The sequence below is a fragment of the Rhodamnia argentea genome, chromosome 2 (assembly GCF_020921035.1).
Source record: "Rhodamnia argentea isolate NSW1041297 chromosome 2, ASM2092103v1, whole genome shotgun sequence".
In the NCBI taxonomy this organism is placed as follows: Eukaryota; Viridiplantae; Streptophyta; class Magnoliopsida; order Myrtales; family Myrtaceae; genus Rhodamnia; species Rhodamnia argentea.
The window spans coordinates 16808337-16833406 of NC_063151.1; the positions used below are offsets into that span (position 1 = coordinate 16808337).

Genomic DNA, 25070 nt, shown 5'->3' on the forward strand with positions numbered 1-25070 from the left:
TTCATTATTGTCGGAATTCTTGACGTTCTTATTAAAGAATTCTGTTTACGGGGGCTGCGTACCCAGAATATTTAATTCTCTATTCTAGTAATTTACCAACGGAATTTAAATTGATGGAGGGCTTGGTTGGAGCAGTAAAGACAGACTTCTGACTAGGAAACACGACAGGGACAATGCAACTGACAAGGGTCTAGACGATTGATGAGCCGGCCACACGAGAAAAAAAACCAAACATTCGTGATTAGTGCATGCCGCAGCCAACACCGCTAAGACATTATTAATTTTGTCGGTCACGAACGATGCGTTGGACAGCGATATCTCCCGGCCAGAGACACGGATCGCTCCAAAGGCCATTCTTGTCGACTTTTACCCCATTGCTAAAGACATCGAAAGTATGATCGTTATGGCCGAACGTGCATTGATTTCGAGAGCACCCTTACTAGACAGACCCATTTGTACAAATAGTAAAAGAATGCCGAACACGGCACAATTTGTGCAACGTACTTATCGATTAGGAAGCACCGACACTCTCCGGGGGCTTTCATGCTGTATCGTGTCGTGTCTGATACTCTTCGACATAGGACCGACACGTGATCAGCACTCCAAACACGCCAACAACATACAAGTTTAGCATTCCAACACGTCATTTCGACATGTACATGGTTAATTTTAAGCATTTTCAATAAATTAGGAGTCAAGATGTAAATTTATTAAAAATCTATATACTTTAGTCATATACCTTGGGAAATTACCAAAAAAGTCCTAAACCTATTGCAATTGTGCTAATTTAGTCCTAAACTTTTTTTTTTTTTTTTTTGCGATTCAGTCCTAAACCTTTTGCAATTGTGCCATTTCGGTCCATCCGGCGAATTTTGATCGGCCGGCGCCGACGTGGATGTCGGCCGGCCAGTCTTGACATGAATACCAACCTGCCGGCGATCGAATATTTTAATATTTTTTAGAATTTTGTTATAATTTTTATGTTTTTTTTCTTCTTTTTTCTGTCCCTCCCCTCCCCACCTCCCCTCTATAGGCCGGCGAGGCTCGGCCTCTCCAACCGTGCCTCTAACCAATTGTCGGACTATGGCAATCGGCTAGAGGGGAGGGGCAGAAAAAAGAAAAAGAAAATAACATAAAAATTATAACAAAATTCTATAAAATATTAAAATATTCGATCACCGGCCGGCCGGCATCCATGTCGAGCCTCGCCGGCTAAAATTCGCCGGATGGACTGAAATGACACAATTGCAAAAGGTTTAAGATTGAATCGGCAAAATAAAAATGTTTAGGAATGAATTTGTACATTACAATAGGTTTAAGATTATTTTGGTAATTTTTCCTATATGCCCAGACATCCCAAATTTAATAGACCTAGCCATGCCCAACAAACCTAATCATGAATACCAACAGAATAAGAAGAAGAAGAGACCTGTCGTTGATATTTTTATATATACATGAAAATTTATCATGTATATATAAAAATATAAATTTAATATACAACGTGTCGGAATTCTCCAATTTTTTTTTTTTTATTAGCGTGTCGGTGTGTGGTGTCACGTGTCGGTATCGGTGCTATTTAGCTTATTGACCGACGTTCGTATATGAACATGTTTAATGTGTGCATGAGCCCATGTTAATTGGGAGATCTAAAGCTAACACGTCTCAGTAAAGAAGTCTAGACTTTGTTAAAGTGGCTCATGTGTAGGAGAATATGCATCTCGTATTGGTGATGACCGGATTAGTTTATTAATGACACACACAGAGTTCACCCACAAAATAACGTAGTTGTATAGATCAATTGCGACTTCTATCTTTCTCTATGAAAATATTCACTCATCGAAAAAAAAAAACAATCTACCAACTATCAAATTACACTAGCGCGATACTTAACTAATTAGTGCTACTAATTTCTATTGCTATGAATTATTACTCCCTTTAAAGATAATGGTATCCGTGTTCCTATGCTATTGTTCGTTAATCCTATCTCCGCAAATAAGAAAGGGACAAGTGTTTTTACATCTGCCATATTAGCACTATGATAGTTAAATTAAATAAAAAAGATTCCCCCTAGATTTTTGAACAAGTAACATGAATGAAATTGATTTTCGAATAAGAGCATAGAGAGACTGGTGGTGTCATTTACTTTTCTCTTCTTCTGTTTTTTTTTTTGTTGAAAACCTCGTTGTTAGCTTGTCCAACACGTGCTCAACACTCTCTGACATGCGATCGACACATGATTAGCACACCGGACGATATGCCATTCCAACACATACATGGGGTCAATTTAAACATTTTCAACAAATTATGGGTCAATTTTAAATATTTTCAATAAATTACGGGTCAAAATGTGTGTGTGCGTAGAGTATACGCAGCCACTCTAAAAATAATGTATTCAGCTAGTCCCAAAAAAACCTAATCTTGAATTCCTAACATAAGAAGAAGAAACACATGGTGGATCTTTTTATTCATTTAATATATAACGTGTTCTAATGTTTCGAAAATTCTCTATTTTTTTAATAAATGACATGGCGGCGTATCGTGTCGCGTGTCGGTGTCGGTGCTACTTAAATTGTTAGTACGTTAATGGTCTGGGCCAAGTATTCAATTAAGTAAAGCGCTTATGAAGATCATTTGCTCTCCAATATGCGATTGACGCATGGTTAGCACACAGAACACAATAGTGAAGCGAGATCAGCATCCCGACACGTCTTTTCAACGCGTGCATGGGGTCAATTTAAACATTTTCAATCAATTATGGATCAATTTTAAATATTTTCAATAAATTACGGGTTAAAATGTATTCTATATATATAGTATACACAGTCACTCCAAAAATAAAATACCCAACCAGTCCCAAAAAAACCTAATCTTGAATCCCTAATAGAAGAAGAAGAAATATACCGCTGATATTTTTATATATTTAATAGATAACATGTCCCAATGTTTCGGAGAATACATTTAATAGATAATGTGCCCTAACGTTTTGAAATTCTCTATTTTTTTAATAAATAACGTGTCGGCGTATCGCGTTACGTATTGGTATTAGTGCTAATTAATTGTTAGTACCTTAATGGCACAGTAAAGCGCTTGTGGATATACTTTGCTTTGCTGCAATTTCTCAAAGATATCCTCCTTCTTCTGAAGACACGTGCACAGTCGTTATTTTGAAAGTCGAATGTCCCATCGATAGATTTGTTCAGCAAATGCTCGACAAAAGCTCATTGGCAAAACTCTTTATTTCCATTACACAAGATGATATTTTAAGGAGGCACAATTATAATCCCCCAACAAATTTTTACATGCAACGGAAGTTGGGTGAATTGAAAGAGCCAGCATCATCATTGGTTAAGTTAGCTTATTAGTTAATTTACTGAAAACATAATCACCAAAGGTCGTTAATGGTGCTCTTGAGGCACTTATTAATCATGTTTTTTGTCTCGATTTTCAAAACACTATACTTTGGAGAGAATAATTAACACGTTGAATACTAATTAAAGTTAGTTAATAAGTATTTCACTACATAGATAGTGGTTAAATAATTTCTTTACAAAAGTAATTTTCATAATTTAAGCACCAATAATTTGTTCTTCCAAATATAAGTTCCTCACTTGGCAGTATTTTCCCTTGAAATTGCATAGAGAATCAATGTAGAGCCGGTACGAGTCGCCCATTTTTTAGGGAACCATTGTGTTTTAAGGAGCTAACAATCCGTGTTTTCACGATGAAACCATATCAAATCAATTTCCTATTTTGTCAAATTTGAATTTGGGCTTTATTTATTCAACGAAAAGTGAATGATTTGAAAAGTATTTTCCTAAAAATGATTGCTCATACCATTTAAAATAATTATTTAACAAAAAAATCAATTGTCTACAACATTTTATGTCTAAATATTTTCTTGAACGAGGAAATCTTTTTTCATTCGTTTATTTTTTCAAGCAATGTAAACAATCATTTTCTGAAAAATATTTTTCGAATCATTCATTTTTTCGCAAAACAAATGGAGCCTTAATCTCAACACGACATAATTATTAAACATGTCATAACTTTAATGCTCCAAATGTAGTACGTGTATTGTCCGGGCTACATGATATGACGGGTTGAAGATATAATAACTTCTTTTATATAAGGGATACCGTAAGTATCTGATTTTTTGCTAATTGCACAATCAACTATCTAAACTTATTTTTCTACGAAGTGCCTCAAATTTTCATATCTAAAACTTGTGTGAAATATTCATTTGGAGTTCCAAACATACCATGTTGACACCAATAACATGCTAACATGTATGGTTGAACGTCGTTAAAATGGTTGGCTTGCAAATACAGTGTTTATAATTCCTGTATAAATGAGTTGACCCGTTTATAACGAGCTTACACTTGACGCGAACATTCTTAACGTCTAGTAATGCAAAAGTCTTGTGTCAAAATGACTGGCCTCATTAATAAATTTCACCAGAAATTAGTTCGCACGATCTCAGCACCAATAATTAAAATCCATTGACAAACGTTTCAAGAACAATTTCCTAGTAGAAAGTGTAGGCATAAAGTCACCGAGGATTATGAACTTTTAATTTGTACAATTTCATCTATTAACTGTTTCTTTTTTCAACAGTATCACTCAGGATATATGTCATTGTCTGCTCATGTTGATTCTTCTGTCAAAGGCCTAAATGATAATGCTAACACGACTTTCGAGTGCCATGTCGACTCTCGCGTGGTTTACACGTAACGCTTATGTAGCTAAAAATTTGAAGCAAATTTATATTTAACATTATCAATTTCCAACTAAAAACTAAAGTGAAAGGAAAATTGCTATCATACAATAAAGGCCGGCGGTGTCTCTTAGCCACCGGCGATGGTGGCTAGACTCTTGCCGAGCTTGGGCAAAGGCGGGGCTGCCCCCAACCATCACAGACACCCATAGAGGGATGAAGACGTAGAGACTAGTGTGTGTGTGTGTGTTAGAGAGAGAGAGAGAGAGAGAGAGAGAGAGAGAGAGAGAGAGAGAGAGAGAGAGAGATCCCGATTAGGTCGCAGCCTTCGCTGACCTAGCCACCGGTCAACAAAGGATACAATCCTCATGAGCATCGAATTTGTAAATTCTGCATACTTGAAACTCCTAAGTAGGTTAAAGGTACCATTATTCTTGTTCTTCATCTCTAATTAAAACTAAGGGTTTGCATGACAACCATTCTGATTTTGTTTCTCGGAATAAAAAAAGATGAGAATCATATTTGGTAACGTAAATTATTTTGATTCTGTTTCCAATAACTGTTTTGAAGCAAAAATAAGAACAAAAAAAAGTTAGTTCTAGAAAAAAAAAATCACTTTTAAGAATCAATCCCGCATCTCACTTTTCCCTTTCGGTTCTCTTATCTCTTTTTTCTTGAACTAAAACAGAATGGGGTCTCATTTAAAAAAAAATGTAAGATAATAAAAAATTAAAAATTAAAAATTTAAAAAAAATTGGAAAAAATTCTAAAAATCAGAAAAATTTCAAAAAATCCCTACGAATAGAAGAAGCTTAGATTAGGCTAGTTTGATATCATTTTCATAAATTTGGGCCTAAATTCCCTAGATTTCATAGATTTTATTCTTTTTTAGGAAAATTATAAACACCTTTGAAATTAAATCCGAACCACATTTCTCTAAGCCCTTAGGGCTTCATTAGAATTTTATGATGTGATTTATTAATGCCATGATTCCTTGATTATGCACTTGATTTCATTGGTTGTAATTTGCCTAGGTTTAGGTATTGAAAATTTGAAAAAAAAAAAAACAAAAAACAACTTGCATGAACACTTAGCATTGGGTTTAAAAAAGAATTGAAAATTTGTATGAAACACATATAGAAAACAATCAACTTCGGTGCTAAAAGGGTGTCGGAAGAAACACCAACAAAATCAAATTTCCAGACCCTAGATTTTTTTGGTTGCGTAAAATCAAACGGCTTCTCCCGATCGCTCGATAAAGTTTTCGGTCTACCTTTCTCGGAGACTAGTGGGGACTCCATTAGCATGTACACATATACATATCGCCAATCACACTAAGATTGAATTCTATATTTCCTTATTGCCATTTGGTAAAAGCCTGAGAGAACTCGATCTAATCCAAAATCACACACTAACCCAAAATTGTCTCTCCTTTTTTAAGCTTAAAATGACTTGTTATGACATATTAATTAAATGGAATAGCAAGAAAAAATTATTATATACAATATGTTATATAAGAGAATCAATATGAATTAATCTTCAATTAATTCGAAATGTATGATATAATTTCACAAAGTAACTACGTAATTATTTGACTTAAATGACAAAAATTGAGAATAGAAATTATTCTCAAGAATAAAACATTTGTGCGGTTATCAAACGCGTTTCTGTTCCAAGAACATAAATTTTGTGCAGTTATCAAACATGTTCCGATTCTCTTAAACTCATCCTGGGAACAAAACTAGAAAAAATCAATTCTAATCGGAATCACTTTTTAGGATTAGAATCATTGTCATGCAAGCCCTAAGTGTCCCTCTCGTGCTTTAGAGCATCAAGTTCAAGTCCGGCCACAAGACCCTCCAATCATTCCATTTCTTGACCACGGACACCTGCTTCAGCGATTCACCGGTATCATGCGGTGGAGGAGTTGCCATCTAACCCTCGCTCATTGGAACTCAATGCCTCCTCATTTCCCCTCCGAGGGCCAGCTCAATTGTGAACTCCTAGCCGGACGTCGAGTACTTTTACAATTGAAATATCTCATTTCGTTAGTTTATGGGGATTATATGTTCTTGGTATACAATGTAGTCTTCATATACCTATCAGTTTAAACTTTCGAATTGAATATTCTAACATGATGTCGTTAACCAAATATTTCCCTAGGATATTTTGCATGTGCACTCCCTTGTTCCTTAAAATTACATGGAGCTTCTAATATAGTTTATATGTGAGGGGAATTGTTAAAATATCCCATGACATCGCAGGGTTAACCGGGCAACCATATGCTTTCAAAATGCGTTAAATGCTAAGCTATTCACTGAAAGCAAATCAAGAAGGAAAAAAGAATTCACTTGTGCATATATATATATATATGCGATTTCCTTTCGTTTGGGTTGTCATTCGAATGCTTTCTCCTTCGGCTCCTCTGGTGACGATCATTGATTTCCTTTTCTTCTTTGATGCAAAATTTCTTCTTTTCGAAAGTCGTTTGTTTTTTTATAATAATCGATAACCATGGAGAACTCACGGGACAGTCATATAAGTGAAAAGCGCAGCACTTAATGACTTTTTGACGTTCACCTCATCATTCGTTTCGTCTCATTTAACGGAAGCATCAATATAAAAAAATTATTATTTACGGACCACATTGTACAAATAAAATGCTGTGAAATCCTTATTGCATAAATAAAAAGAGTCCGTTGAGGGGTCGACGGGAGCAGCACAAGCCGGCGGGGTTGCCGACACCTTGGCGAGGGTCGACGACCCCATCGACCGGAGGCTAGGACCTCTAGCCCGGGCGCCTACAATCCCGCTAGGCAGAGGTTAGGGCCTCTGGCCCTCTCCAAAATCGGGAGAGGGTCGGGCCCTCGCCTAGGACTAAGTGGGGGTCGCCGACCCTCCCCCGGTCAGGGCGGGGGCCGCGACCCCGGCCTAGATCCAGGAGAGAGCCCGACCCTCACCTTGTTTTGGCGAGGGCTAGCAAGCCCTCGTCGAGGCGCCGGCAAGCACGCCGGCCTTTGTTTGTCGGCCACCCCCCGACGGTGGGGCAACGACCATGGGTGGGAGGGGCCCCTCTTGCCTATGTGTGTAGGTTGTCTTTTTATTATTATTAGTATAATTAATTTTTAATAAAATAGAAAAATAAAGGTCTAATTAAAAAGAAGAAAATCAAATAAAAAATGATGAAATTGCCCTTGAAATCAAATTATTTTTTCAAATTTTATAATCACTTTAGGCTCTTATTTAAAACAACATTCACTTCAAACTCTTATTTAAGAAAAATAGGGTGATTCAGACCTTTATTTTAAAAAAAGTTCACTTAGAGCTCTTATTTAAAAAAATAAGAGGAATCCGAGCCCTTTTTTGAAATTTTATCTTTTCAATTTATCCATTTATTTAAGAAAAAACATTTCAACAACGTAAATAAGAAATCAAAAAAGAGAGAATCCCATGCTGGATAAGACAGCACTCCTCCCACGTCAGGGTCTCCGACCGGGCCCCACCGTCCCGTGTGTAGGCCCCACCCGGTGCTCCTTCATTTCTGGCTTGTTAACCGTTGCTTCCGGTTCTACGGACCCCTTATTTTACCCTTTTCTCCTCGACCACGCGCCGCTATTACGCAACAACCACCGCCTCCCGAGTTAAGACGAGGGCACTCGCGTCATTTCGCAACCCACCCCACGCGCCTCCTCGCTTCCCGTCTCTCCGGTCAACCGGTCAACCGCCGGTAAACGCTCCCTCCCCAAGCACCCGCGACAAGCTGTGTCGCACAATGGTGGGGAAACCGAAACCTCCCGTCCGACGTGGCAGCATCGTATTGGCTGGTTCCGTGTCGTCGGGATTCATAGAACCACGCCAATAAAAAACACCGGTCACTCTCCCTTCTCTCTCTCTCTCTCTCTCTCTCTCTCTCCACTACGACTGTGTTTTTTCTCCCTGCTAAAACCCGAAATCTGTAGCGATTTCGCCCGCCATACGCCTCCGAGACCTTTGAATTCGAGCTCAGCGATGCGCGATCTCTCCGTTGACTCCGATTTCACCCCGTGAGACCTCCGAATTCGGAGCAGAGTCGGGTTACAGCTCGCGAAGGAGAAATGCTGGAAGCAGTGCAGAGTTCAGTGAACGGAGGACTGTCTCAATTGCAGAGCTGTGGCGGGGGCGGCGACAGCAGCGAGGAGGAGCTCTCCGTGCTGCCGCGTCACACCAAGGTCGTCGTCACCGGGAACAACCGCACCAAGTCGGTGCTAGTCGGCCTCCAGGGCGTCGTCAAGAAGGCCGTCGGCCTCGGGGGGTGGCATTGGCTGGTAAATTCTCCGGTTCTTCTGTTTGTTCAGTTTCGCGTTCGGCTCGGCAATGTCGCTTTGGTTGAGTCCTCTGCATTGCGACATGCAATGTGCTTTGCCTGCATTTTGAATTTTGAATTCTCCGAGCTGCAATCGTTGCTTCCCCACAATGTAGGTGCGAGTTTGGCCATTAGGGCAATTTCCCTTTCTCCGGCGATAGATTGGAGATTTTGTTTTGATGACGAGTAAGATTCAATTTCCTCTGTGGGGCGCTGGAATTAGGTCTTTCTGCACATTGCTGGGTAATGCATGTTTACTCTTGCAATGGGGAGATCCTGCGTGCCTATTAAGGATTTAGTTTTATTTGGCTCCAATCGAGGATTTTTTTCTTATGATTGTGCTATCTATTGGGCATTGCATGTTTGATCGAGTCCACGGGATCTGGTGATTGGATAGTCCTCCTTCTCATGCTGTGACTTTGTTGACTGGCGTTTGACTGAAATTGAGCTTGCTATTTGGTACTTCATAGTCAACTTTCCTTGCTTACTGATAATACTTCTTCCTGGGCTGTTACTTGAGCTCATATTTTATGTTTTTGTTTTGTTTTTGTGCTTGAATCTGAAGCTTGTCTTACTAACATGTACTGCATTTGATTTCTCTTTGCTGACATTGGAGAAGTTCGATCGGGGAATTTGCACGCTAAAATATGTAGGAAATAGGAGATTTTTGCACTTGTTGCTCCGGAGAATTTAGTAAGGGGATTCCTCAACCAATTATGCAGATTGGCCTCGAAAAAAATATCATTTGGGTGAGGATACGTTCTAGGCTTCTTTTCTTTGTTTCCCAAGTATCAACTGGATAGTGTTCTCTAATGACAATTATGTGCCATGAAGAAACTTTCTCCTTATTTATTAGCAAAAGTGAAAGGGCACTTTTGCATTTGTTGTTAGAGAAAATTTGTTGCAGTCTGTGCTTATTAGTGAGATTATCTTCTTTTTAAGCAACAGCATTTCATCTGTTTTGCTTCGTCATCATATATCCCTTCAGGTCTCTTCCTTTCATGGGTTTATGCTCATCTTTCTGTTCGTCCTTCACTCGATTGTGGGAATCACTTTTCGGCCTGCCAAATTCTGATGGTGTAGGTTCTGACCAATGGAATCGAAGTTAAGCTTCAAAGAAATGCACTTAGCGTGATTGAAGCTCCAACTGGAAATGAGGAAGATGATGACCTTGATTTTGAGAATGGGCAATGCAATGGATCAGATATGGGTGAGTATAAGTTAAGTATAACTTTAAAAAGCCACTTATTCCTTCGGAGAAAAAAAAGGTTCCTTTTAAGTGGAGCCTGGTGGAAATTATCTCATTGTGTGAACCTGGGATTATTGTTAAACCAGACTAAAGGCGTTTCATTAGACAGCATTCTTTTCCTTAATCATGCTGTCTGCCGCCTAAGGAAAGAAAGCTAATAATAAACCTCTTTATGTCTCTGATACTTCTACCAAATTTGTTTATGAATGCGTCCTTGATTATAAAAAAGTGATATTCGTAATAGGTTCTTTGTGGTCACACTTGTTGTTTAGTAAGGAAATTGCTGATTGCCACTGCATAATAATCTGGAAGAACAGGTTGAGGTTGTTACATTGGATTCCAATTTTTTATGCTGTTTGCTTTTCACATTGCTTAATATCTCCCTTGCCTACCGACTTTTTTTTATATTGTCATGTCATTGGCTCTAACACTCTTTCAATTGTGCTATGTTTGTGCAATACCTTGTTTTTTAGCTTCAGATGACACTCAGAAGTCACACAAATCGAGGCATCGAGTGCATAAATCATCTGGGTCCTCCCACAAGACTATGAGCCGGTCCCTCTCTTGTGATTCACACTCTAAAGGATCTATCTCTTTTCCCCGTGGGTCCACAGTATGTAGAAAAGCACCTTTGCTTTCTCCTATTTTGTTTTGCATAGCTGGAGAGCAATTCTTCACTTTCCTTCTGTTGCTTGCTATGGTTTCTCTTCCATGGCCTTGAAATATTGCTCAAACTGAGCTTCTCCTGTGCAGAAGGTTGACCTTAGCAAATTGGAGACAGCTGCTTTGTGGAGATATTTACGGCATTTTAATCTTGTTAGTTCTTTTTCTTTTCCTTTTGTTTCTTTATGTGGCAAAAAACATTGATTGCATGTGAGTGTCTCTGTCTCATCTCAGCTCGTTTCATCTCATCTCATCACTGTCATTTTTCCAGGTGGACGCCATCCCCAACCCATCGAAAGAGCAACTAATCAATGTTGTTCAGAGGCATTTCATGTCGCAGGTATTCGCATAATTGCCGCATTTGCTCATTATTCAGTTGCATGCGGTGCTCAATGTGCTGGAGGATGCTCGCATTCATCTTGAACTTTGATTATATTATTTAGGTTGAAGCAATGGAAACCTCATAGTTGTGTTAAGTAGATAGCAAATTGTTTACGGGGCTCAACTTCAATCTTGTTAGCATTCAAGTTTTTGTGAAGTGCCAACATCTTTGTTTTTTTTTTTCCCCTTGTTCTGGTGAAGCAAATGGACGAGCTGCAGGTTATTGTGGGGTTTGTTCATGCTGCGAAGAGGATGAAAACTGCTGGAAAATTAACCCGAGAGAAATGACCGCTTTTGCCGGTGTTGATGCTAACCGATCAACTGATACTGCTACTGGAGTCCTCTTCCCCGTACTTGTAACATATGTGTCCATGTGCTGTCTATCCTTCTAATCTCGATTACTAGTTTAGGGTTGGTCTCTGACTTGTAGAGTTTCTTTAACATTTTCAGGTAGCGTTAAAACTTGTAGATATGATGTGAGACTCTTGACATGATACTCAAGAACCAGGAATCCCATGTGGATGACTTTAAATCAATTCCTGACTCAGGGAAAGAGGGTTTCTACAATATATGTACATATGCTCCATTTAATCCAATTCTCTCTCTCTCTCTCTCTCGCCCACATGTTCTTGGTACTTTGTAGTAGTGCATATGGATATATTGGAATGTCTGGTTACTGTTGATTGTCTCTTTTCATTGTTGATTTTACCAATGTGAGAAGGTGGTCCCGCCAATCCAAATATACTGTAGAGTTAAATGAAGGAGACTATAGGCTGCGATTCCCTCTGTTAAAGAACTTGAGGCTTTCATGCGCGTTTGAACTTTGTAGTAATCCATTTATAACACCAAAATGCTTTGAGCTTGTCAAGTTTCACGGACAGCATTCGCGTCATCCTCCCGGTCGTGTGAATGATGTCCGCAATGAGCAACTTCCTACGATCTCGCACTCGCTACAAGAAAGCAAGGAGCAGAAGACCCCCGGGAAAAAAATCAGAGTGAGGGCTACAAAAACGAGGGGCATTCCCCAAAATGGAAGTGACAACCGGATAGAAAGCGGCAAGAATTCGACAACGCGTCGTATTTAAAGCATTTAGATGCTACTGCTTTAAAGAAATTGAGTGTATTTCCATCACTTAACGCTGCAAAATGATCAACCGTAACACAACGGATCGTGGTGAGGCCGAAAACTGCATGTTCCCGGAACTACGTGCATGTGAAACAAAAGTGGAGCAGCAATAGAATACAGTAATCTGTATGGATATCAAGCGCCACAACCTCATCCTTGGACAGTTCTCTCGAGCTCTCAAACACGATGCCTGTGGCCAGCAACTCCGGAGCCGGTAGAAAGATGAAAACAGACGCGGGACGAACAAGAAGCGGAATTAGAGTAGGAGGAAGGAACCGTCTAAAGAGGAAGTAGAGATTGAACCGAGAAGACAAACTGCAAAACAAGAGAAGTAGAGACAATTTGGGCGAGAACATATCCATTATCCAAGGCTTGGTCTGGGAAAGATTATGTGTGCAGCTAAAACCTATTGAGCTGCGTCTTTGACACTTGCTTATTTCAGCGGAGAGAAAATAAGTAGCCTCTGAAAAAAGGGAATGATGTGGGAAGTTATTGGGGGATGTGTTGCCTTATAAAGTACGAGTAATTTAGGAATGTCTGGTAAGTGAGACAAAGCCTCTCGTTTTTTCCTTAAACAATCCCAAGGGTATCTGTACGTGGAGACTCAGCTACCTGTGGAGAAGCATGAAACCTATATTACGTTAACACTCTTCGAAGGCATCTGCGTCATATCGTGTCGGATACTCTCTGACATGCGACCGACACGTGATCAACGCTCCGGATACGCTAGCCACACGCGAGCCCAACATCCCGACATGCACGGAGTCAATTTTAAGCATTCTTGATAAATTAGAGGTCAAAATGTAAATTAATTATAAATATAATTAAGTAAGTCATATATCCAACCACTCCAAAATTAATATACCTAATCAAAAAACCTAATCGTAAATCCCTAATAGAAAAAGAAAAAGAAACTCATTATTGATATTTTTAAACATACATGATACATAAAAAATATACATTTAATACACAATGTGTCCCAACGTGTTTAAATTCTCTACTTTTTGAGAAATTATGTGTCGGTGTGTCGTGTTGGTACAACATAGCATGAAACATCATATGAGGCCTATGAACCGGTTAAGTTTAGGCACTTGTCCTTTGCAAGTGGCCTTGACACAAAGCAGCTTGCATGCGGTTTGAGGGATTCGAGACGGGTGATTTTCAATTTAGGAATCGGAAATTCTCAAGCACTTCATTCGAAATTGTTTGTGGATTCCAAACCGCTTTACTGATTGAACCCAATAAGGTAGCAATTACAATCCAAGAAGTAATAAGTACTTGAAAACATCCTATTTGCCAATAGAGGTTAGAGCCACTATCTTATTCAGACTAGAAAGTACTAGGAAAGCTTCAGATTAGAACCCCGTCGTATGTAGGTCACTAGAGCATCCTCGAATAGCACAATAATTAGATCGCTGTATCGCTTGATTGCTGCATGACTCAATTTGATAGAGGAGCAGTTCACTAAATGTATGAACAACGTATGAGGGTGCTTAGGGAGATTTATTGTTGAACTTTAGTTTCTCTATTCATATTTCCTTAGATGCTAAACATTCTAACGATTCGAAAACATACGAGTTATAAATTTAAGGTGTCTGCACATTCGTCCGCGCACCACTGTCCGGTGAGCGAGTCGGTTGCTCAATGTGAGCGGGAAGCCAAGAACTGGCGATACACCCGAGTCCACCCCTCGATATCACTAATCGCAAACATTGCCCTGGAGGAGATATTATGAGTCAAACGCTTTGTTAAATTGCATACAGACCTCCGAAAATGATGGTTTGCACTTGGGCACGATAGGGATCCCACCGGACTCGACAGTTCATATGCATCTTAGCATATATTTGGATTTCTCGTCACCGAGAGAGTACCATAACATCAGAAATAGAGAAGGAACCTAGAGATGAAAATTCTGTTTAGCATAGCTTCGACTCTTCTTTGGGCCGTTTTGATTGGACTGTGCTTCGTTTAGGCCCATATCCTAACTTCGGGCCCGGTTTTAACCATTCTCGAAATAAAGACTAGTTAGTAGTTTACAATTTACATGACGAGCTTAAATTTACAGAGTTCTAGGGCATAATCCCTGTAACCAGGCAACTAGTTAAGTTTTATCGGTTGATTTATCCAATTTTTGTTTCAAAAAATTAATTTGGTCAACCTATTTCTAACTTGTGGCAATCTATATTTGAAGGAAACTAGGTTTCTTCTTCGACAAGCAGTCAAATTCTATTTCGTAACGCATGTTTTAATGGGACAGAAACAATTGATGTCTAATGGAGAGACTAGTCACCCGCAATAGGAGGATAAATTAAGATTACCATCACAACATTTCGGAGTTGTATATGTAGTGTTTAATATGCTTTTCCGCTTAAATTATCATTCTCGGGCAAGCAACCTGTGCCTTGTCCGTTCGCATAGTTCATGCCCACATTGATAGATCCTTTTGGTGTGTATCAGGTCCATTCTCGTTCCAACCTGCGACCTCGTTCCAGGCACGCCTAGCCCATGGTTACGATCTAGGCTTGACGTCCTTTGAAGGCCCTAGTTCTTGCATGAGGCCACAAGTTAGGGTGACATAGCGAGTGAACCTCTAGTAAACTCGTGCAATGGGCATCCATTTAACAAATGCGGAGACTTTGACACGCTAGGGGAGCTACGTGATGGGGTCGCCAATGTTGGACCTTTGTGTTCAGGGTGGAATGAGCAGTTACGATTCAAACCAAACATATTTTTTTGGCGATTGTGAATCCCTCTTACTGATCTTTAGAGAAATAGCTGTGCTGGCGGCCCGTTCCCCGCCCTTTCGCCTATATAGAAAAGGAAGACAATCTGCAAACTTGTCTTTCAACTCCAATTAGGTACGCAAAAAATCCCAAAAGCTTTTGATTCAATCCCTATCACCCTCTTTTTTCGTAGGGGGTGTAAAATGAAGTGGTGATTCTGTCGGCCACAATGACTAGCTCTTCTTTGCGGGTACGTACAAACACCAACGCCCCTCGTCGTAAAGACTTCCACTTCCCGACATCTTTCTCTTCCTTCTTTCCACTTGAGAAATCATGGGACGTCACCAAAACTAAGCACCCAACAAAGATCCTAAGACCCCTTTTGGTCAAAGATCCATTGGAGACCCCATGGTGTGGGATTCTCTACAATCCAAGCGTCACTAATTTGCAACTTTAGCAATAATCTGTTTCCCGGCGCGTCGTGAATGACCTCACGATTAGAAATTTGTCAACAGCCCCACTGAGTTTTTTTCAGTCAAAGAAAACGACTTTTCTGCTTTGGCCACTCCACTTGTTTAAGTGGGCCAATCGGATGGGAAAAGGGAAATGGAAGGAACAATTTGCAAACTAGCCATTACAGCTCATTGATAGTGAGATTTGATTTGCTCGGAAACATCACGGGTTGACAAGTGTAACTGATGATGAGCGAATTGACAATGACATACGAAGAGATTCTCCAACAACATACGAGACTTTAAGGAGGCGTATTGGGAGACTTAGATTTTAGGAAAAAGTGTGAAAAAAGTCTTATACTTATTGTATTAGTGCCAATTTAGTCCTAAATTTATTTTTGATACCAATTCAGTCCGTCCTAAAACTTTTATTAGTTCCAATTCAACTCTAAACCTTTTGCATTGGTGCCAATTCAGTCCTAAATTTTTTTGTATTTATACTAATTGAGTTAATCAGGCTAATTTTGATTGAAAATCGGCGACGTGGACGTCGATTGTCCTACGTGGCACGGCTAGCATTGACTTGGATATTTTTAAATATTATTTAAATATTTTAAATATTTTTTTAAAGCATTTTTTGGTTTTTTTTTAAATATTCTTAAAAATTATTAAAAATATAAAAATATATATATTAAAAAATGTCTACGTTAGCATTGGTTGTGCCACGTAGGACAATTAACGTCCACTTCCAGTGATTTCCTACCAAAATTAGCCGAATTGACTCAATTGGCATATATACAAAAAATTTAGGACTAACTTGGCATTGATGCAAAAGGTTTCTGATCGAATTGACACCAATAAAAGGTTTAGGACTGAATTGACACCAATGCAAAAGGTTTAGGACTGAATTGACACCAAAAATAGATTTAGTACTAAATTGACACTAATGCAATAGGTTTAGGACTTTTTTAACACTTTTCCCTAGATTTTATAAAGTGAATATTGCTGTCGGCTCGTTATATTTTTTTGGTGATATAGCCAAGACGTAAATTTTTTTCCGATGCACCGCCAATGCGAATTGATGCTAAATTTTGTTTGCTGGTTCTCTCCACACAAGACAATGCAGTGGTCAAAATTTGATGTCATCTAAGCGCCTTTTGATTGAACTTGTCCTTCAATCTTGGCAAATGGGGCACCTTCATTCATTTTTCTTTTCTCTTTTTGGTTGTTGATTGACTTTAGGGAATTCTTTTCGTGACTATGTGGAAAGAATGGTAGGTATGATAATTTAAATTTATGATAAAAGTATAGTCTTCCTTAAAGCACGAGGAAGGAATGGAGCTGAATGAAACGGTTGTCCATGTCAAGCACTTTTGGTACCATGGATGATAGATGTATAAGTTTTGTCGTCCTCCTTCCAGATGAAATTTCCACACGAAAGAAAAATCGAAATTGAGATTTTAGGATTATTATTTGGCAATTATTAGCACGGACGCATGTTTGTAACAACTTCCGACCCATGTTGTAGTGAATTTGAGAAGAGTAGATGTTTTGTATGTCGATTTATGTTTTCAAAACTATGTTTGGGAAGAGAGATCTAGAGACACAAAAAATGAGGGGGAGAAAACAATGCAGAAATTTCATTTTTTTTAAGCTTGACACAGTTAGATATCCCAAACAGATACCCATGACATCTTTACCAAAATTATTTTTGGTCTCACAAAATATCTCAAACCCAAACCGGTATCTCATGACACATTTAACCCAAATTGATTTTCATCTCTAATGAAAAACCAAACTGGTAAACCATAAGATATTTAGCCGAAACTAATTTTAGTCACACAAAATCCCAAACTAGTATGCTCGACTTAAATTTATCCTCTAAAACAATGACATTTCAACGCATGTGGCTTTTTCGAAGTAGGATCTGTCATTCTTTGTGTCAGATTAGATGCTAATGGGATATTGGACGGAATGCTAACGACAAGTAAATTTTATTTAGAGGTACCGGTTTGAATAATTTATAAGATTCAAACTAGTTTGGAGTAAATGTATCATTCAAGTACTGGTTTGAGATTTTTCGAAAGATGAAAATTAACATGGGGTGCAAGTGTCAACTGGGTATCAATCAATCTGGGGTTTTTCACGTGACTAAAACTAGTTTAAGGTAAATGTATAACGAAAACTTTTAATGTATTTTACCCTTTCTTTTTTGTGGAAGCATGAGGTAAAATGAGGGAGAACAAATTGGATGAAAATCTTGGTTTGAGCTCAGGTCTTTGCAATCACTAAAAGTATTGAAAGGACATGCAGAGGAATTTGTGCTATTTTTTTGTTTAATTTAACTTTATCTATTTTCTCCTCCTTTTTCCTCTTCACAGAAATAAGAGGGCATCATTTGGGTTTTCTGCCTCCCGTCAATCCTTATACTATCAATTCTTCCGCTCTTTTTCGCCAAAGCACAGAAGAAAATTACGTTCAATTCTATATTACCCATCACCTTATTTGACCCCAATTAACATAATTTTTTCTGCTCTCTCTCACTCACTCTCTCTGACTGAGAGGATCTTTAATATTTTCTTAGCCAAATTGTTATGAAAACTCAAATTTTTTAATAGACGTGCTCTTAAAATTTTCACTAATCGGGATTAATTAGATCGCTTCTCCAATCCAATTGCAGATGATATGATGTGAAATCCAAAAGACTTTATGTATCCTTGAATCTTCTCTTTAATCGGACCATTGGGTCGCGGACCAACGGTCTAACAAAAGCGCTTAAAAGCTTCTTTTGAAAATTGTGCAATCATCATGCGTTGTTCAAATAAGAAAAAACTACTCAAGATGACAGTTTGTAAAACAAGCAAAGAAATGTATTGTCTCACATAAAAATATATGATTTATAGTCACAAATTAAGTGGTGCCTTGCCCCACATCGAAAAAAATATAAAGGCGGTTATTTTCTTAACTTTTAATTGTTTCGAATTTATAATTTATGCCTAATGATTATTAGGCTTCTTACGACCTTTGAAATGTTGTATCTTTTCAGAAGTTATAAATTTCTGAATAAATTATAATAAAATTGAAAAAATTATTTCTCTAAATTTTACAATTTGTCTTATGAAATTCTAGCATGCAACGCTTTCAAAGGAAATGTTGTATCTATTCTAAAATAATCTTATAAATTTGTCATTTCCGTCAATTTTTTTTAACTTCTCAATTTTCGTTTCTAAAATAAAAATCCAACTATTTGTTTTGCCGAAATTTCTTTGCAACAAAATATCTTTCACCAAAAGTCGTTCTTCGACTTTTAAATGTGATAAAAGAGTCCCGTGGAGATCTTGGACAGAAGAGATCCAGATAGTAAAAAAATCAACAAGTGAGATTTGCAAAAAATTCGATAGAATTATACAAATTTTGTCTCAACCAGAGTTTGACTCGATGGAGAGACTCTGTAAGTACAATTCAAAGGAATCGATACATGTGAAAATGAAAGAAAAATATACAAATGTAGACCAAACCAGAGTTTGACTCAATGAGATAAATTGGTGAGCGCAATTTCTCTCAAAAGATAACGAACCAGTGCACTTGAAACTGTTCTGAAGTTTAACTTGATGACAAAGTCTTGAATACGCTTCAATAATACACCAGAGTTGACTCGATGGTGCAGTATCTGGGATAAAGATAGACGTCGAAGTTTGACTCAACGACGAGAATTTAAAAGCTACAGCTAAGAAAAGTAAAGTGCAGTGCAATAAGTAGAGATAAGATAAATTTGTTGATTTGTTCGGGGGGCTTTCCTGTGGTTCACTGATGGTATTTAGAAAGGTTGAGGAGTTAATTGCTTTTCAGCGGTTGTGATTTTACCATGCCAATAACTACCATATTTGACATCTTTCACAAACCCTTTTGACCAGGTCTTCAAGCAGTTATTCAACTTCAAATAACTGTTAATGTCTCAGCTTAACCTCTTTTCTCGAGACAATCGTGCCCATGTTCTCCACTTCTCAGGACAAAAATCTCAGTAATTGTCAATAGGTATATTTGCTGGCCTTCTTTATGTGGCTTATGCTAATTAACGTCTTCTGCATTTTACGACCCTTTGGACTATATTCTTAAGGACTTATTCCAGCTTTTATCTGTCTACAACCGTTCTCCTGCCAAGGAATTCAAAGGGCAATTTGTATCCTTTGGCACTCCTTGAAAAGTTCTTGAATATTTGGTGAGATTTCCTTTCATTGGTGCTCATGTTAATAGCTTGAACTTGCTTTTCCGTCCTCAGTATGTTTCACAATTTGGCCTTATCCTTGCAACTTGAAGAAATGGGGCCTCTCCTTGATGATATCGATAGCTTGCTTAGTATTCCCATCAATCAATAGTTATCAGCATTCTCATGCACTCTTCATGTGCTTTCTTCGTACTCTGTCGAAATGCTTGCCCCTCACGTGTTTATCATGGGTGTCAATTTCCCACATTGTAAGCACATGTGCTAATTTCTCACGTGCGTGGCACTTCAATTGTTTCCCTTTTGAGAATTTTTTGGGAAATACCAGATTTGCTCTCTAGTATTTTCGTTTGAGGCTTTGTTATATCAACTTTTGTGAGGCAAATGATTTCTTAAAGATGGTGTATCAAGGCCTCAAATTTTAATACCATTGTTTCCTTATTGAGTATTTTTCAACAATTTTAAGGAATTATTTTTGCAACAATTGAGTCAAAATCAATCAAAATCATGAATTAAGATATGGCAAAATTGGACCAGTTTTGGTCGGTGGGAAGACAAGATGATGTTTCTTCTCATTGCCTCAAAGATTTCATACATCATGAACCCTTTGTTTGCAAAACAAACAAAATGTGCCCTTTTCCACGTAAGATGAAAGGAAGAATGCAAGTTTCTTTACTTGTTAGAAGGCTATTATGAGTTTTCAAAATAAAGACATTGGCAAGTGGGTTAGGCTCTACTTATTACGACGTACTTAGCTCTTTGCATGCTTGTTGCACAGTAGCGGTTCTAAATTGGCACCATTCATCAATTATCTTTTTTATTTTTTAAAATTATAAAAAATTTAATTGTTGAGTCCTAACGAAATAGTGCGATGTTCATGTAGGAGTTGCAGTTATTTTTGTTAAATTTATTTTTAAATTTTAATTACTTAATTATATCCAAGGTTTGCAACTTTTCAAACATAACAATTCTTTTGGACAACGAAGAGGTACATTCGAATTAACCGAGGTGAGTCTAAATTAATTGTTCTTCGGACATGAAGAGCTGTGTTCGAATTACAGTTTTTGAGACATGAAGTTGTCTTCCTTAGACTATTATATATTGAGCAATTCTGTTCAATTTCAGTTCTTCAATTTTCATAACTTTCGATTTCGTTTTTCCTCATAAAAACACAGCTTTCTTCTCCAATTATTTCCCTTGAGAGATCATGGAGAAATATCAAAATTGCCATATGCTATTCTCATCGAGATTTTGTTGTGTCCTGAAGGATATTTGCCAAAAACCATTGCAACATTGTGGGGCAAATAAATCCTTAAAGAGAGTGTCATCACACCTCAAAGTCTGATTCCATTATTCATCCCATCCCCGACGAAATTTCCCAACAATGCCTATAGAGAAGTACAAAAGCCATCGAAAGGGTTAACAAGGAGAAAAATAACGTGAAGAAGATGAATTGTTTTGTCGATGGCATTATCTAAACACATATCATTTGCATAATTTATTCGCAAAAATGAAATTACCAGAAACATATGGAATGCACTTGAATTCAAATACAAAACGAATGAGCAAGGTACCATTAATGTTTGATTGCAAAGTATTTTGATTTTGACTTTGATTTTGTACATTTTTTTATTTCGAATTTATAATATCTACCTACTGGTTATTAGGCATCTTACAACCTTTGAAAGGTTGGATCTTTTTAGAAGTTATAAAATTCAGAATAAATAATAAAAATTTGAAAATTTGGTTATTTTTTTATCCAAATTTTACGGTTTGTCTTATGAAACAATATCATGCGATGCTTTTAGAGGAAATATTATATTTGTTCTAAGACACTGTGATAAAAATTCATCGTTTCTGTCTCAATATTTTTTGACTTCTCAATTTACTTTTAAAAAACATACAGCCACTATTTTCAATTGTTTCACTTCTGTGGATCAGAAAATTTGAAACTTAAAGGTTCAATTTTCTGGAGTAAGGTAGAGAAATAAAGAGACAATCCCCTTGAATAATGGCAAATGCGCCTACTTAATTTGGGCATAGCATAAATGTTTTCTACCTTGCTCGTGACCCCTTTTCCTTTATACCAGAATTGCTATCCGTTATTTTTATTTGAGACTTTGTTGTATCTCCTTAAAGATAATATATTTACACCTCAAAGTTTGATTCTATTTTTTTCTCGATTGATTATTTTCCAACAAAAACCTCAACATGTTCGACACAACATTCAACTTTCCACTCGAGAAAATTCTTGCATGAAATGCCAAACCAAGTTAGCATGCGCGATGGAAAACCTGTAGATGGTAGGCGCGAACAAAGTAGGAAGACTAGTCCGAAATTCCGCCCGCGTCTGAGGAATCTATCATGAGTCACCAACATGGAATCTGACCAGCACGACAGAATCCGACTTTTCCACCGCCCCTCTTTGGACTAGAGTTGGATTCCCCTGTGAATCTTATCGAGTTTTGGATGGATCTTCCTCGTATTTCGCTCGTGCATGAATTCATGTGTTTATTTAGCGTTTTTGCTCTGAAGAATGAGAATCCCTGTCCCAAAGTCAACTGGACTAGAATAACCTGAGAATCTTAAAGCCGCCTTCACTATAGTATTCAATATTCATGCTGTTTCTTTGCACATTGCAATGATTTTTAAATAAATTTGGAGACGTAGACATCACCGGGGTATGACCGAATTTGACAGAAACTGAAACTTTGCCCACGATCGGAGGACATATTTGGGTCGTCGTGCTCTTCAACAGTTTTGCGAGGTGTAAATATGCCCAAATTGGACAGCCGGATCGTTAGATGGTATGAGATTTACATCTTGTGAATTGAATCTTCAAGGAGTTTATTGAGTAAGTTAAGAGCATAATTTAGATGCCATAGACTCTGGGTCGTAATTACTACATCAACCCCGATAGGCATCTATCTCGGATACTCAGTTGAGTTTTTACATGAAGCGTGCGATGGAGTTGAGTTGAGAGGTTGCTATGTGAGGTTAGCTAGATGGTAATAATCCATCGATTGGTGGCTAACACACTGTTGTAAAAAGGGGAAGGTGTTACTGTTTTTCCACTTGTTCAAAATGACATTTAGTTAGAAATTTGTGGCATGCCTTCCCGTCTTGTATCATCTATACTTAGTCAAGCTATATGAACTCTTGCCTAGTCAATTCACTTAACGCGAATATATATATATGTCACTGTCACTATCACGCCCAAGTCCCACTTGTCAACGATATTGTTCGCTTTGGACCGGAGCTTGCACAATTTTGTTCTTTTGGGCTACGCCCAGGAGCCGCTCTTTAGCTAAGCCCTTCCATCCTCGGCGACCACTTCCCACCCTCGTCGAACCGGGTCATTACAGTTACCATATTGATATTTTTTCCCTAACCCAAAAAAAAAAAAAAAAACCAATAATTACCATCAAATAACAATCGTATTACAACCTTATTCTAGAATGCAACCGAATGTTTCAATATAGGATGTGGCCCACTGCCCATAAAGTAAGGGAAAGCATACATTGATAAGGCTCCTTTTCCTCAAAAACTAGACAGCATTTTGTCGCAGTCTCAAACTGAAGTACGTTATGAACTCTCCCAAACATTCCGGATTCGGCAACCAGAAAATTCGGTGCGAAAATTTCCTTAAAAAATCGTGGAGGGAGATGAAGTGCATGTGCATATGTAAAGCATAAGTACAAGTTATTAGCCAAAAGGACGATAGGGTTTCGTACGAGGAAAGAGAGCTATCTAACTTAGGTTTTCGGATGAAATAATGGTGCAGATCAAGAGGTCCTCTAATTTGCCCCCGCTCGAGCTTTTGGCGTGACCCGATATGATGTCCCGACTCTCGAGTGCCAGAAAAAAGGCACGAGAGCAATCCAAATGTGACGTTATACTTTAGTTGGCCAGCCTAATTAGGTCACCTTCGGCGGGTGATTGGCGAAATTATTACGGAATGACTATATTCCTTTTTTTAGAGCTAATTTAGATCGCGGAAGCAACATGAAATTCAATGGATTGGGCAGTGACTAAACTTTATTGTGAGGTCCATGTCCTGTCCATATATCTTTGGAGATCCCAGGTTTGAGAAGGAAAAGCCTAGGAGGGATTTTTGAATGATAGGTGTCTACGTCGGTGATTTCTTGCTAAAGTTGATTAGAATGACTATATTATAAAAGATTTAGGACTAAATCAATCAAATTAAAATGTTAAAAATTGAATTATTCGACGTATAATTATTTTAATATTTTTTGGACAATTGTTTTTATTTTGTTTTTACGGGAAACCAAAAAAAAAGAGAGGGTGGTGGGGTTGGTTTGGAAGGTCTACTGTAGCGTCGACGACTGATCAACCACTACTTATCCAAGCGGTGAAAGGAATGCAAACAAAAGAAAGTGGGAGGATGAGGATGAATATGACGACCATCACGACTGACGAGGATCTTCAACTTGGTTTAAGCCGGCCGACATGATTTTTTCTAATGCGTTTCGAAGTTAGTTTGAAGGCAAAATTTAATGGAAACTAATAAAAGGTAAATTCATCGCAATTGTATCAATTTGTTTTTTAATGATAAAAAAGTTAGTTTGGGATAAATTTATCGCATGTGCACCGATTTAGGGTTTTTTTGTGATATTAGCCCTTAAAAAAACGAATAGTAAAGAATAGAAAGACAATATCCAATCAAGATTATTATGGCCTAAAAACAGGAAATCAAAAGAGACTCTACAACCGAGACCCTCATCGTCTGAGGCAACAACTGCATAGGCCCTTTAAGGTGGCGACCTTCAGTCGTCAAGATCGCTCGCCCGAGGACGACGAGCATTGCGACCGATGCAAGTGGTGATCGCGATGCTTAGATCTCAATTATGATATCTAAGACGAGAGAGAGAGAGAGAGAATGAGAATTTGTGGTGTGCTGCTATAATTCACAAGTGAAAAGAAATCTGAGTTTTCAGAGTACCGTCCCATGTTCTATGGCCTCAAGTCCTCCCTACCCTACGTTGGGGAGAGGTCAATATTTACCCCGGAGTCAACTGATCCGCCAAAAATTAAGTTTTTTAATTTTCTGATTTTCAATTTATTCTTTTTTTTTCCTATGAAATTCGAAGAGGGTCCCGGCCCTCGCCCAGACGAGTTCGGACCGCCACCGATGAGGGCTTTGTGGAAACCTTGCCAGATTTGGACGAGGGACGCTT

The 25070-nt window shown here is 38.2% G+C and overlaps 1 protein-coding gene across 2 annotated transcripts; it reads left to right on the forward strand.

The window, feature by feature from the left end:
- The first annotated feature begins 8596 nt into the window (after positions 1–8596).
- LOC115757538 lies at positions 8597–11945 on the forward strand. 2 transcript variants are annotated; one of them, XR_004017347.2, is made up of 7 exons: positions 8597–9018; positions 10140–10266; positions 10779–10918; positions 11059–11121; positions 11240–11308; positions 11551–11705; positions 11800–11945. XR_004017347.2 is itself a non-coding variant. In XM_030697821.2 (6 exons), exons 1-6 carry the CDS (start codon positions 8809–8811, stop codon positions 11635–11637), a joined length of 696 nt encoding a protein of 231 aa, XP_030553681.1. In that variant the 5' UTR covers positions 8597–8808; the 3' UTR covers positions 11638–11945. The 2 variants fall into 2 exon arrangements, 1 of the variants encoding a protein (XP_030553681.1); XM_030697821.2 differs by having other exon boundaries at positions 11551–11945.
- The last annotated feature ends 13125 nt before the right edge of the window (positions 11946–25070 follow it).

Excerpts from the sequence above, each read along its gene's own strand:
- LOC115757538 (XM_030697821.2), top strand. The coding sequence starts at position 8,809 with ATGCTGGAAGCAGTGCAGAGTTCAGTGAACGGAGGACTGTCTCAATTG. Across the intron at positions 10,267-10,778 it reads ATGCAATGGATCAGATATGG|CTTCAGATGACACTCAGAAG; the intron begins GTGAGTATAAGT and ends CTTGTTTTTTAG. Across the intron at positions 10,919-11,058 it reads CTTTTCCCCGTGGGTCCACA|AAGGTTGACCTTAGCAAATT; the intron begins GTATGTAGAAAA and ends TCTCCTGTGCAG.